The sequence below is a fragment of the Mobula birostris genome, chromosome 6, assembly GCF_030028105.1.
Source record: "Mobula birostris isolate sMobBir1 chromosome 6, sMobBir1.hap1, whole genome shotgun sequence".
Classification (NCBI taxonomy): domain Eukaryota; kingdom Metazoa; phylum Chordata; class Chondrichthyes; order Myliobatiformes; family Myliobatidae; genus Mobula; species Mobula birostris.
Genome location: NC_092375.1, coordinates 60877764 through 60891931, shown reverse-complemented (window position 1 = coordinate 60891931; position 14168 = coordinate 60877764). Strand labels below are relative to the sequence as shown.

Genomic DNA, 14168 nt, shown 5'->3' with positions numbered 1-14168 from the left:
TGTGAAATTCCACTGAACTGATACCTTGAACCAACATGACCAGGAAAGGTTAAATTATGCACAAAGACCCATAGGCCTTTGAAGACAGCTTTCACTTGGATTGGCAGTGTGTGGTATTGCCTCACTGCTGACAACGTAAAATGTGCCTAGTTCTGAATCATTTGTTGTTTAAAACCTAAGCATTTATTAGAGGGAATTGGCAGGATACTGTCAGCAGGGAGTTATCACTGGCTGGGCCCAGAAAGATCTCCTCACTGCTCTGCTATGGTACTGCTTAAGGACCAGGAGAGGTTTGGTGAGGTGTTGATGCAAGATTTTCTTTACTTAAAAAAAATACAAAGCTTACACCATTTCATCTCCATTTATCTTGCTTTCAGTCATTGACCTGAACAATTTGCTTTCTCCCCCCCTTATCAGGAAAAGAAGTATCGTTTCCAAAACCAGGTTGACAAAATGAAAGAAAAAGTGAAAAATGTAGAAGAAAAATCAAAAGAATTTGTTTACAAAGTAGAGGAAAAAAGCCATGACCTTATACAAAAATGGGAAGAGAAATCACGAGAATTTATTGGAAACTTTTTAGAGCTGTTTGGACCAGATGGAGCTTGGGTATGTTTTTAAAGAATATCTTCCAAAAATATTCACAGGTTCAATATTACAAATATGTTATTAAATGCAATTACCTCCGCCTAGCTAATATCTTTACAATTTCTGACTCAAAAACTGCCAAACAAGCTCTCCTGAGGTAGATTTATTTTATGACCAAATACCATTATTAACATTTTTATTTAGTAATGCACTCTAAGTTCTAGACTGCTAAAATAGTAGGACTGAGTTATCCACAAGTTAATTGGTTTCACTGGGATTTAGTGGAGTAGATTTTACCCTCTGTATTTATGGAATTTCTTTCCTTTATTCTATTGGAGGCTTTTAGAGCACAGATTCAATATTAAAATGTGATTCTGGATAATAGAGAGCAAAGACCTTATTTAACATTGGCAAAAAAAAGCATAAACACGTGTTGTTTGGAGTAAAAGAAATCTAGTTATAGCACTTTCAGGTCACAGGATTGCTATCAATTGGAGGTTTCATGTTCTGCGCCAGAAATAAGCAGTGAATATTGCTTGTCTTGCAGAAGCAGACTTTAAATCCATCAATTCCTATTCAGGAGCAATTAAGAGTAGAGTAATTTTAGACAAAAGAGGAGAAAATACATTAAGTAAATATCATTCATAAAAATACAAAATTGCATTCCTTTTCTAAAAGGTGGATGAAGACTTTTAAACAAATATTTATGTTATTAGTTTGTCTCATTTTTGAAGCATTGCTCGTTAGTTTCAACAAAGAGTACAAGGTCATTATCTTGTGTAGAGATTTCATGTGCGTTTGGAAATTGGAATGACACATGGTGTCATGGGCTTCCTCCAAGTACTCGTTAAGTTTGCACTGAAGTCACAGAAACCAGAAATGTTCCAGGTTTAGTTCTTGGTTAATTTTGAATTAACTGATCACTAATAGAGAGAGGGAAATTGTTCATTTTTGATTATTCTGCAGTTGTACTCCCTAAATAAGAGTATAATCATGGTGGGTGAGGATATTGTTGACCTTTACTACATTAATCTGCTACTTAGGCTGAGATCTGAATCACAATACTGAAGCCTGGTTCCTGTGGAGTCTGGTTAATACTTTACAGACTGAGTGAGGTGTGAAAAGAAACAAATACAAGATGGGAGAAAAATTGTGCATCTTGAATAAAAAAAATTTTTAAAAATCACCTTGGTGATCATCTTGCAAGGTGTGTTATATCAGTCAAATGTGATTTTCCATTAGCAAATAGTGAAATATTGACTCGAAAAATTACCAAACAAAGAAGGAAAGCTAATTCGTCCAGGACACTGTGTGCAATCTCATTTAGAACATCGGACAGTACAGCACAGAAACAGATTCTTCAGTCTGCAATATCGTGCCAAACTAATTAAATTAATAATGAAATAGCCAACCAAACTAATACCTTCTGCCTATACAATGTCCTCCTATTTTCTTCACATTCATTTATCTATCAAAGAACCTCTTAAACAGTCCACACCACCACCTCAGGCAGTGCATTCCAGGAACACGCCCATTCGTTCGTCATGTGCCATGTCCAGACACATACCACTCTGTAAAGAGAAACTTAACCCACATGTCTCCCTTAAACTCACCCCATCACCTTACTGCATGCCCTCTCAATATTAGACATCTTAACCATGGGGAAAAGATATCGGCTATCTATTCTATCTATGCCTTTCATAATCTTATAAACTTCTAACAGATCTCCCCTCTGCCTCTCCAGAAAACAAACAAGTTTGTCCAACCTCTCCTTATAGCACATGCCCTCTAATCCAGGTGACATCTTTGTAAACCTCTTCTGTACTCTCTCCAAACCCATGATTTCCTTCCTGTAATGGGACAACCAAAACTTCATGCGATATTTCAGTTTTGTTATGTTCCAAGCTCAAGATTCAAGTTTATTTATCACATGTACATTGAAACAGTGAAATGCGTCATTTGTGTTAACCAACACACCCACCTGAGGGTGTGCTGGGCAGCCTGCAAGTGCTCTTGAATTAATTTCCTCGACTAATAAAGGCAAATATGTCTTATGCCTTCTCACCCACCTTATCAACCTGTGTAGCCCCTTTCATGGCGCCATGAACTTGCACCCCAAGATCCTTCTGCTCATCAATGCTGCTCATCAAAGGGTCTTACTCTTAGCAGTGTACTCTCTCAAGGTGTAACACTTCACATTTGGCCAGTTTAAACTCCATCTGCTATTTTCCACCCATATCTACAATTCATCTACATCCTACTGTATTCTTTGCAGTCTTCTATATTTTCCAAAACACCACTATCCTTTGTATCATCTGTAAATTCACTAACCCACCCAACCACATTTTTGTACAGGTTACTTGTTGATGTTACAAACAGCAGAAGTCCAGGTATGGATTCCAGTGGAACACCGCCAGCCACAAATCATCCAGAATAAGTCCCATCAACCACTATACTCCATCTTCTATGGGCAAGCCAATTCTGAGTACAGATAGTTAATCCACTGTGAACCCTATGCAGCATAATCTTCTAGATGAACCTTCCATGACCGGCATTATCAAGCACCTGCCTTACTAAAATCCACAGACAACATCCACAGCTCAACCTTCATCATTCACCTTCATCAACCTCTTCGAAAATCAAGTTCATAAGTTTCTTCAAGAATTGGAAATCCTGTTGGCCTCAACTTTGTTCTTGGTCGAGTAAATCAAACTGACTGGCATTAATACCAAGAGTGTGGTGCTTATTTTTGTACATGTCTTTATTATCGAGCTATTAGCTGAAAGACTCAATTCTGCTTGTGGCTGCACGAATCAACATGCCTTTGGTAGATGAACAACAAATGCTATACATTTGGCTTAAACTTTTCATTGCAGTGCATGTTCACTTATTAAAGTGGACTTTATAGTAATTGTTATTAATTGTTTTTTTTCATCTGAAGTAGTTACCACATTTTTTTAACCTTCATGTCTTACAGAAACAGGTTTTCCAGGAGCGAGGTGGTCGGATGCTTCAAGCATTGTCTCCAAGACAAAGTCCCTCAAGCAGCCCAACAAGAGAACGGTCGCAGTCTCCAACATTCCAGTGGCCATTTAGTAAAACCTCACCCCCATCTTCACCGAAAGCTGCTTCTGCCTCTGTCAGTAGCAACAGTGATGGAGAGGAGGATGAAAACTGAATGATAAGGAAAGGCAGTACATGAGCAGATGAACAAGATCAGCACTGATACTATCTCAGGCAAACCTTGACCTTTCACTTTTGCTCTCCATTATTCTCAGGCATTTAATAGAATTTGATCATTACTATGATTACAACAAGTTGATTGTGCATACATCATGAACAGTAGTGACAAGATCGTACCATCCTCCCACTGCAGGAATTAGCTCTATATTTAATATTGGATGCAGCAGTATAAATGGCTCCCAATTTGCTAGAGAATATTATACGAGCCACCCGTCAATGCAAAATCAAAGCAATCTCAGAGGGCAACAGTTATGGGAATTAGTAGATAAAAGACTTCAGACTGGTACTATGAAAATTTGCTAAATCAAGCATACTAACCAAAAAGGGATGACCCCACATATTAGACAAAGCACCGAAGGCAAATTTTAAGACTTCTTATTTAATGACCTAACGCAGAATTACAACTTCCCTAGCCTAGCTTCTTATATAAATAATTAGTAACACTCCTTCAAATTCAATATAAAAATGACTTTAAAATAGGTAAAGTCAAAATTACACACCTTGTAATATTTGCAATCTTCTGAATTAAATTGCGCAGGTAGGTAAGGATTCTTATGTATGTCTCAGCTATAGAATTTACTTCAACTATATATGTTTCACATTTCGTTTTATAAGACAAAGTGAAGTAAAGCAGGTGAAATCTACTTTTAAAGCTGACTGTGGAAACAGTGCTGTGAATTAACATATGGCTTCAAATGTACATGCAGTTATTGGCCTCTAAAGCTCTTTGCAATCTGTGCTGAAGATGTCCCATGAGGTACAAATTATCATTACTATGCTGTTAAATTCAGGAAAACAATAGCTTGCTATTCTGGCTTTTGCTCCTTTCCTTTCCAGTCCTAATGAAAGTTCTCAGCTTGAAATGTAGGATGTTTATTCCCTTCCATAGATGCTGCCTGACTTGCTGAATTCCTCCAGCAATTTGTGTGCATTGCTCAAGATTTACAGCATCTGCAGAATATCTCATATTCACTGTATGAGCTTCCTATGACATTCTAAACAAGCTCCAGAAATACTTAAACTATTAGTGCTGCTAAAGATAATTAGAAATTGCACATAGGTAGGGCTGGTATCTATTGATGATCTGGTAATATTGATGTTCCAACAACTCTCTCCCTCCAACCTTTTCAAACCAAAAAGAGAACAACTGAAAACAGTTTCATATTTGTATGTAGGGGATTGCTCTTAGATTTTTTTATATTGCACTTTTTTCATCTTCCCTTTCCTATTTTAGTTAAATCTCTCTTCCCCACTCTATTTTTTCCTTCTATTTTGAATTTACTTCTGATTCATCCTGTTCTTTTGCTGTTGCTTTCTGCCTTGCAATTTCATTGGTTAGAATCATACAGCCCAGTCTTTCAGCCCCACTGAGTCCATGCTGACCACTGTATTCCCACTTACACCAATTCCAATTGGTCCATGGCCTTCTATGACCTGGCAATTCCAGTGCTCATCCATTTGCATCTTCAGTGTTAGGAGAATACCTACCTGCAGTACCCACTCAGACACTGCAATCCAGATTTCAACCAGCCCACAGGTGAAAATAAATCTTCTTTTTAAAGCTTTTACCTTTTACCCTAAATTTGTGTCCTCCAGTTAAAGATACATCTGCTGTAAGGAACAGTGTTCAGCTTTCTACGTGATCTATGCCTCTTATAGTTTTGGTTCCCAGTCATCTGCTTCTGCTTCAAGAAAAACAAATCAAACTTATCCGGTCTTTCCAAGAAAAACAAATCCAACCTATCCAGTCTTTCCAAGAAAAACAAATCCAACCTATCCAGTCTTTCCAAGAAAAACAAATCCAACCTATCCAGTCTTTCCAAGAAAAACAAATCCAACCTATCCAGGCTTTCCTCCGAACTGAAATGTTCCATCTCAGACATCATCGTTGTAATTCATCTGCAACCTCTCCAGTTCATTTACGACCTTCCAATTTTGGGCAGGAATGTTTTATAAAGTTGTGTACCATGACCTCATTGCTCTTATTATTTGCCTTACCTACTTGTGCTGTCAAATTTAGGGATCTATGAACTTGTTACACAAAGGTCCCTCCTGAATAGTCCCTTCAGCCCTTCTTTTCAGGGTATATGTCCTATGTTTTATTGGCCTTCCAAGATCCATCATCTCTTTGACATCAGCGTTAAATTCCATCTACTGAAAATAACCCTCTCACCGTCAACACTACATGCCACAGGCTTTCAGTCACAAAAGCAACCATCCTCCTTGTCCTACTACCAAGCCTACTATGGATGCGTTTTGTTAACTTGCCTTGGATTCTGTGGGATCCAACCTCTTATACCAGTTTTTCATGAGGGAATTACTTGGCTTATTTCTGATGTGCTTCTTGAATAAAGGTTCTGCCGTGCTTCTTGAGTAAAGGCTGGACACTTGGTGTGTCCAGCAATCTGGCACTTTACCGATGGCCAGTGAAGACTTAAAAGTCTTTGCCAAAGCCCCAGAAAGCTCCTTCCTTGCCTTCCATAGCAAATGAGACAGATCTTAAATAGATTATGCTCAATAAAGCATCTTTTTAATGCTCTAAAATACCCCTGTCCCCTCCCTGAAATCTATATCTATGTCTTTCTCTTTAGTAAGTACTGAGAAGTATTAATTTAGGACCTCTTTCATATCTTCTGGCTCCATTTATAGGTTGCGCTTTTGATCCTTAACAAACATTTCTCTTACCCCTATAATACTTGGAATTCCCTTTATGCTTGTCTGCCAGTGTTATTTTGTAGTCCTTCTTTGCTTTTCTTTATTTTTTTTGTAGCCCCTACACTTCTGGTATTCCTGAAGGGCTTTACTTATTTTCAAATCTCCATACCTGCCAATATGCTTCAATAATTTCATTATCAAACCTTCAATATCCCATATCATTCAGGATATCCTAGACTTGCCTTCCTTACTTTTCACCCTTACAAGGGTGCTTTACTCTGAATTTTCATTTGAAGAACATCCCTGCAATTATGTTAGTCCTGTTCTGGTTCAGGTGCAACCTGTTCAGCTTGTGCAGATGTCATCTGTTTAATCATTGTTTGCAGTGTCACCTTTTCACTAAATAAACTCTGCAATGTCTTCAGCACCATGTGCACTCCATAATGAGTCAATCCTCAGCTCCAGATGGGCATTGCAATCATTTAGGGGCAGAAGCTGGGCAACTTCTGGCACACAGGTTACCAGGGAACCTTGAAGTTTCTGAAATTTCCCACATATTGAGTGGGAGCACTCCATTGCACAAAGTTCTGTCCAGAATTGAACTGAGCCCTGAGTTACTCATTTTAAAGTACTGATATTGCTAGGGACCCAGTTCCTCTCAAAACACTACCAACTGTAATTTTAAAAATCTCCTCCTTTACTTTTACTTCAATGAATGAAAGAAGCAAGGAAATGTCCACTTGTTGCTACTCACCAATCAGCTGCCTTGTCTTTTGGTCTCCATCAGGCAGCTGAGGTCTATTTATGCACCAATCTTCATCCCTCTGCTCTCTCCTTGTCCTCACTTGCCACAGCCACTGACTTTATGGTTAAGTGAGATGGAATATTGGCTCTCTCATTTATCAAGATCATTGAGGTTCCATTTCCTGCTGTACAGGATACAATGAGTGAAGCACCTTCAATATCTCCAAAAGACTGAGGTTTGGTAAAATACTGAAAGGCTTTTAATCGCTGTACAATACGACCTCCACGGTGAGTGTCTGCCCCTGGACTGAGGGGGAGGGGCAAGGCGAAACACCTTTATACAGAACTCCGTGGGAGGAGCCACAGGGGCAGTCAGCAGAGGGGCGTGTCCAGACAGTTAACCCAGCCACAACATATATATATGGTTTACCACAATGAGGATGCCCAATACGAGCCATCAATTGGAGATCAGAAGTTGTGACTTAAGAATGACAGCATCAAACTAGTAAAGTGGGTTTTATAATGTATCAAGGCAAATTTTGGATGTTACAAAAATAAAGGCAGGAATGTCCACTTTCCCAAAAGCACATTAAAATAAAAAATAAAACTCAGCTTCAGTTTATAAAACTGAATAACATGAGAGCTATCCTTCACTTAACAACCAGAAGCAGCTTCTAGCAAGCTCACTGACTAACTCAAGGTCAGAGCAGGACCTAATTCTAGTTAGGAAATTACCCCTAACTTATCCTCTCCATTTTTGTTCTTCTACGATGTTGAATATATAAAAATTGGGTATAGTCTTCAGTCAACTATAGTTAGAGGGCAATGAACAAGTGATGAGATGTAATTCACCACAAATTTAAACTTAGAGATTTGCTCAGCACCTCAATTAATGTGGTTACTTTACTTCATTGTTGAATGAAATATTCTACAAGTATTTGAGAAACCAAATTTGAAGCATATGCAATCTTTATTATCACTGTGAATGTTGAAATTCAGAGAAAATTGATAGGAAGGATAAGGCTCAACATATAAATATTAATATATATACGCAGTTTCAAAATAGCTTAATATTTTTGCGGTGGTTCAGTATGTTGATGTTCTTACCCAACCTTCCCCACCTTCTACAGCTACGTTTAGCAACCATGGTTGGGAGTGGTGAGATTTTATTAAACTTATAGGCCACTGGATTTTATTTCAGCTAATGATGGGATGCACTATTTTTACACCAAGGTACAACATATATTAAAAAAAATGATGGCTAGTCTCATTCCATGACATTCTCCCAATTAGACTGCTGTACTGATCTCAGATTACTGATGTTAAACACCTCCTCAGTCTTCTGCATGGAGGAGAAAGCTGAAAATAAGAGCAACAGGCATTAAAGTGAGGAATACTAATAGAAGCACATGTACGTCAGTGCTATTATCTCCTGATTTCCAGGTATTGAAGCAGACTGCTCCATAATTATAATATGGATGTCCCATGACCAGATCATATATTTTCCAGTATCAGATATAACAGATGGAAATTTTTTATTCAACTTAGCATTGATTGGCCAGCAATGAAGAGGGTTTATAGGTTGAAAAACTCTGGAGATCTTCAGCGGATTTCCTGCAGAAAGACAGTAACTGTCATCTGTGGATCTGTGTCATCAAAGTTTTTAATGGTTTTAGAGTCAGACTTCACTTACTTCAAACAGATTTAAAATTTTCTACATTAGTACTTCCATTAATACCCAAACAGTATGCATTCTGATCAGAATCAGGTTTAATATCCCTGGCGTATGTTGTAAGATTTGTTGGTTTGCAGCAGCAGTGCAATACATAATATTGTAATTTACAGTTTTTCAATTTTATATATATTTAAATAAGTAATGCAAAAAGAGGGCAAATAATAAAATAGTGAGATTGTATACATGAGATCATTGTCCATTCAGAAACCTGGTGGCTGAAGGAAAGAAGCTGTTCCTAAAATGTTGAGTGTGTGTCTTCAGCCTCCTGTAGCTCTTCCTTGATGGTAGCAATGAGAAGAAGAATCGTCCTGGGTGATGGGAAGGGGTGTCTTTTATGATAGATGATGGCTTTCTGAGCCACCATCTTTTGAAGATGTTCTCGCTACTGGGGTAGTTAGTTCCAATGAAGGAGCTGGCTGAGTTTGCAACTTTCTGCAGCTTTTTCTGATTCTGTGCAGTGGTCCTTTCTTACCAAATGGTGATGAAACCAGTTAGAATGCTCTCCACATAACAGCTGTAGAAATTTGCTAGATCTTTGATAACATACCAATTCTCCTGAAACTCCTAAAGAAATATAATTCCTGTTGTGCCTTCTTTATAATTGCATCAATATGGTGGCCCAGGGTAGATCTTCAGAGATGTTGACATCCAGAAACTTGAAACTGCCCACCTTTTCCACTGCTGATCTGTCAGTGAGGACTGATGAGTGTTCCCTCAGCTTCCCCTTCCTGAAATCCACAATCAATTCCTTGGTATTACTGACATTCAGTACAAAGTTGTCATTGCAACACCATCCAACCATCTGACCTATCTCACTCCTGTACGTATCCTTGTCACCATCTGATATTCTGCCAGTAATGGTTGTGTTATCGGCAAATTTATAGATGACCTTTGAGCTGTGCCTAGCCACACAGTCAAGGGTGTAGAGAGTGTGACAGTGTTGATTGTCAGTGAGATGTTATTTCTGATCCACACTGACTGGTCTCCTGATGAAGAAGTCAAGGATCTAGTTGCAGAGGAGGTCACAAGGATCAGGATTTGGTGCTTATGGATTAGTACTGAGGGTTTGCATTAGATAAAAATTTAATGATGGTTTGATGGTTGATATCACAAAGTCAAAATTACAAATCCTTCAATAGCACTTCACTCACCCTTAGCATCTATTACAAAAGTCTCTGCAAACAATAAAATAGTTTAAGATGTTTAAATCAAAATATCTCATGCGCCTTTCTTTTTATATTATTAAATAACTCTAATTTCATTAGAGGATTAGGGAATATTATAATCTTCTCTCTCACATTGATCTTACTCCAGAATTATAGAAATGTACAGAATGAAATACTTATGTATTGAATGTAAGGTGTAAAAATAATGAACTTTTTTCTACAGGAAGTGTGGATGGCTGCTGTCAACAATACTGTCAATTAAGAGTGTGATAGCTGTAATATATTAAAAAGATGCACACAAATACAGGTTGCAGACTGATTCTGATTCTAGTAGCTACCCAGATGAAGACCTAAACCTGCTAAGTAGCATCCCTGGCTTCTGTCATCGCCAGTGAATAATTGATTTAGTTTGCATGGAAATTGCTCAAATGTGGAAGGATTCCAGTTGCCCAAAATGGCAGTGTAGTAATATTTTTGCCCAGAATTGAAACAATCTTGTATCAATTCATAATCCCATGCTTCTGTGTGATTTGTATGGATGTGAGTGAACATTATCTGTGCAAGTTTTCCAAGTAGCTCAGCAGAGCAACTAAGATGTTACTGTGGTTTTCAAAATACCATTATGAAGCAAGGAGCTTTTATCATTTAAATGGGCAATTGTTTCTAATAACACTAGAAATAAGCATCGTGCAGTTTTTTGTAGGGGAGGCTGTTGGCAGTGGAACTCTGGCCTTTGGCTAGGTTGCAGAAAGCTTCACTTTGGCTCTGCCTGTAGTAATTTACCGCCTAATGAAAAGACCAACTAGACAAAGCTCACATTTAACTTCATGCCATAAGAGGAAGGAGACTTTATTCTTTACTTCTCAGTAGGTTCACTGTTCACAATATGAAGAGTTTACAAATTCCCGATAGATTTTTATTGCTTTTAGAATCGCCAACATTTCAGGGTTCTGCTACACTTAAAAGGAACAAACTTTTGAAAGCAGAACAAAGGGCTACGCCATCCATAACCTGAGAAGGCCTCTAAATGAAATAATTTTCATTTTAACACAGTCAGACTTACACCCACTGATGTTCTTTATTTGATGTTAAAAAGTTACCATGTGGGAAGATAAATATTTATAGGATAAGTTGAAGTTCATTATTTTGAAATGAAAAGGCAGTACAACAGAAGTGAAACCAATTTAGTGTGTTCAACTATAGTAAAAGAGTTCATTAATGCAAATATTTTAACCCCATTATTATCTGTCTGAAGGAATGTAGGAAGATCAAGTCAAGTAGTACCTTCAGTATATTCTACCAGTCTGTGAGATCAGTGCCCTAACTCCAAATACTTGTTATTGCTCTATATCTCTTAATTGCTTTGGTTAGCAAAAAGTTATTATTCCCAGATTTAAAATGAACTGACCTAGCAACGACTTGCATAAATTCAATGTTTAAAAGAGTTTCCTAATTCTATCCTTGACTTTTTATGCTATCTTTATTACTTCGAACTTCCCAAACAGCAGAAATAGTTCTGATGGGAAGTATCAATCTGAAATGTTAACTCTATTTCTTTCTCAACAGATGCTGACTGAACTGCTTAGTATTTCCAGAACTTTGTTTTTATAATAGAAATAGCTGTTTTCTATCTACGCTATAAATTCCTTTTGTTATCTGGAATACTCTGTTTCAAACAAATCAATTCTTAACCTTTAATTTTTCCTCCGAATTTAATTGTTAGAGTCCAATTTTCATGCAGGTAAATCTGTACTGTACTCCTTTCAATTTTCAAATATTTTTATGCATAACTTTTAAATGTAAACACAAAGGGCATTACAGGCAACACAAAGTTCTTGGTCAAGAAAAGGTGACTTTTCAAAAAAACAGCCATGCTCACTTTTTATTCCCCTGTGTAATTATTACCCAAGCAAAACCAGATAATAATCAGAATGAAAACTCATTTATGCCACTGCCTAGAAAGGAAACTCAGAAAATGGAGGAAAGTGGTCTGTTCAAGTTTTGTATGAAAATGAAAAAAGTTATATAAATGGAAAGACCAGAACTACAGCTTTTTCAAATTTCAGATCAATTAGAAATTGATCAATGTAAGTTTCCTATTCTAATTGAAATTTGGTTCTTTTCTCCCCAAAGATTGACCAAAATCTGTCCTCCATTTTGATTTTCTTTCAACTGTTTTAACCAAGCAATGTCATGGCATATCTTTTTTGAGGCATTTGCACTATATTCTTTCCATGTATCTTGTTTACCAAAATGTTGATCCAACTCATTTATGAATACTCCAAGCTTTACACTGTTATTTTTTTTCCTCTGTAGACATTTCAAAGTCAGTTATTGTACTAGTCACTCATTTTAATGTAATTTTTATTTATTAAGATACACTGATTGTAAAAAATGCAAATAAACAACAATAAAGACCAAGTTTAAAACAGGTTTGTTCCAGCTATCTGATGCACTCAATTTTTTCTTAGTTTAAAATGAGTAAGATATTTCTGTATACAATATATTCAATGCTCTTTAGTGTTAAAACAATGAAATAAAGAAAGAAACTTTCACCAATATGGGACAGATAATAGGTAAATAAAGATAACTAACCAAATCTGAACTGATAGGGAGTCCAGCTGGTTTGTGTCAGTATTATTTGCACAAAATAAATGTAATTGTTTGAGCCAGCACAAAACATCAGGCAGCTTCAACCATGTTACAAATGGCAAGATAAAAAGTTTGTGATTGCTCCCATGCTTTAAAAGTTATTGAACTGAATATTCACTCTGCCCATCCCAAAATGGAATTATGAGCCCTGTGAAATCTTATCCATTGTCCAAATTTGTGGCAGTTGAGTAACATCAAGTTATGCAAGTCTACATTTTACCTACCAGCCCTTTTAAAAATAGTTGGCACAGTGTATTATTTTTTAATAAAATTACATGTACCTACCAATGGTCTCAAGCATGGTTCCAAGTTTCTGGTTACTTGTCACTTTAATTTTCCAACCCAGTCTCTCTTTGCCCCGGCAACATACAGCAATGCATTAAATTTAATATGAGCTGAAGGGTCAACGGCACGTGATCTAGCAAGACAAATTAACACCCTCCAGAAACAATAGTAAAGCTAAATCATTTCAGTAAATGAAATTGGAAGTTCTTTTTCATATAAAATTTTATAGTATCCTCAGTACTGCACATTTTTTCTACATTAAGATAGCAATTCTAATTTTCTCATCAATGCCTCCTCTTGGTAGATCTTTCCTTTCTTTACTAATCTCAATGATGCTTACTTTCCCCCTGCACCATCATTCCCTCTGTGATTTGATCTTCTGGCTGATTGTAAGCATTCCCCATTGTTCACTTCTCTTCTTGCCTTTTATTTTCATCTTCAAACTGGTTTACCGCCACTCTTTTCTAATTCCAATGAAAGATGATCAGAATGAACTGTTCAGGTCTTTTCCTTGCCATAGTTGTTGCCACTTTTTTTTATTACTCTAATTTTCAGCATCTGCATTATTTCACTTTTGCATAATTAGTTAAGTATAGCATCAATCCACTTGCAATTCTTGTGGCAATGTGCACAAATTAAAATTGCCTGTTTCATGTGATAACCCATTTTTCGCAGGCCTATAAAATGGCAACAGATATTCACTTCAATATATCTTTTTTACTGCAAAGAAATAAAGTCTAAGCAATAGCATTCCATTACACAGACTTGTGGATGATTTTCTATCCATGATCATGTAAATCAATTTAGGGAGAATCTCAAACCAGTTTTTATTTTACTTCAGATAAACTTTGCAATATCTGATCACTTTCCTCTTTTGTCCCCATGGCATAAATGAGCTTTGAATAAAGCTTCCAAGACGCAGGAAAAATTTAAATTGTCTGTAAAGGACATTTTAAAAAGAATTAAATGTTGTGGCCCAAGTATTTGTTCAATATGAGGAGAGAGCCCAAATGTTTTAAATTTTGTCTTCTACCTCCAGCCCCATCATACTACATAGAACATAGAAGAGTACAGCACAGGAAAAGGCCACTTGGCCACAATGC

At 37.0% G+C, this 14168-nt stretch overlaps 2 protein-coding genes across 4 annotated transcripts in view; one reads left to right on the top strand and one right to left on the bottom strand.

Moving 5' to 3' along the window:
* LOC140199070 (choline-phosphate cytidylyltransferase B) overlaps positions 1 to 3887 on the top strand; it is an 80556-nt gene extending 76669 nt beyond the window's left edge. For both annotated transcript variants that reach the window (XM_072260533.1, XM_072260534.1), the window contains exons 7-8: positions 418 to 606; positions 3563 to 3887. In XM_072260533.1, coding sequence (XP_072116634.1) covers positions 418 to 606; positions 3563 to 3763 — 390 coding nt within the window. In that variant the 3' untranslated portion in view covers positions 3764 to 3887. The remainder of the gene's footprint in view (positions 1 to 417; positions 607 to 3562) is intronic.
* pdk3a (pyruvate dehydrogenase kinase, isozyme 3a) overlaps positions 1 to 14168 on the bottom strand; it is a 108011-nt gene that overhangs the window by 4946 nt on the left and 88897 nt on the right. The window lies entirely within an intron of this gene.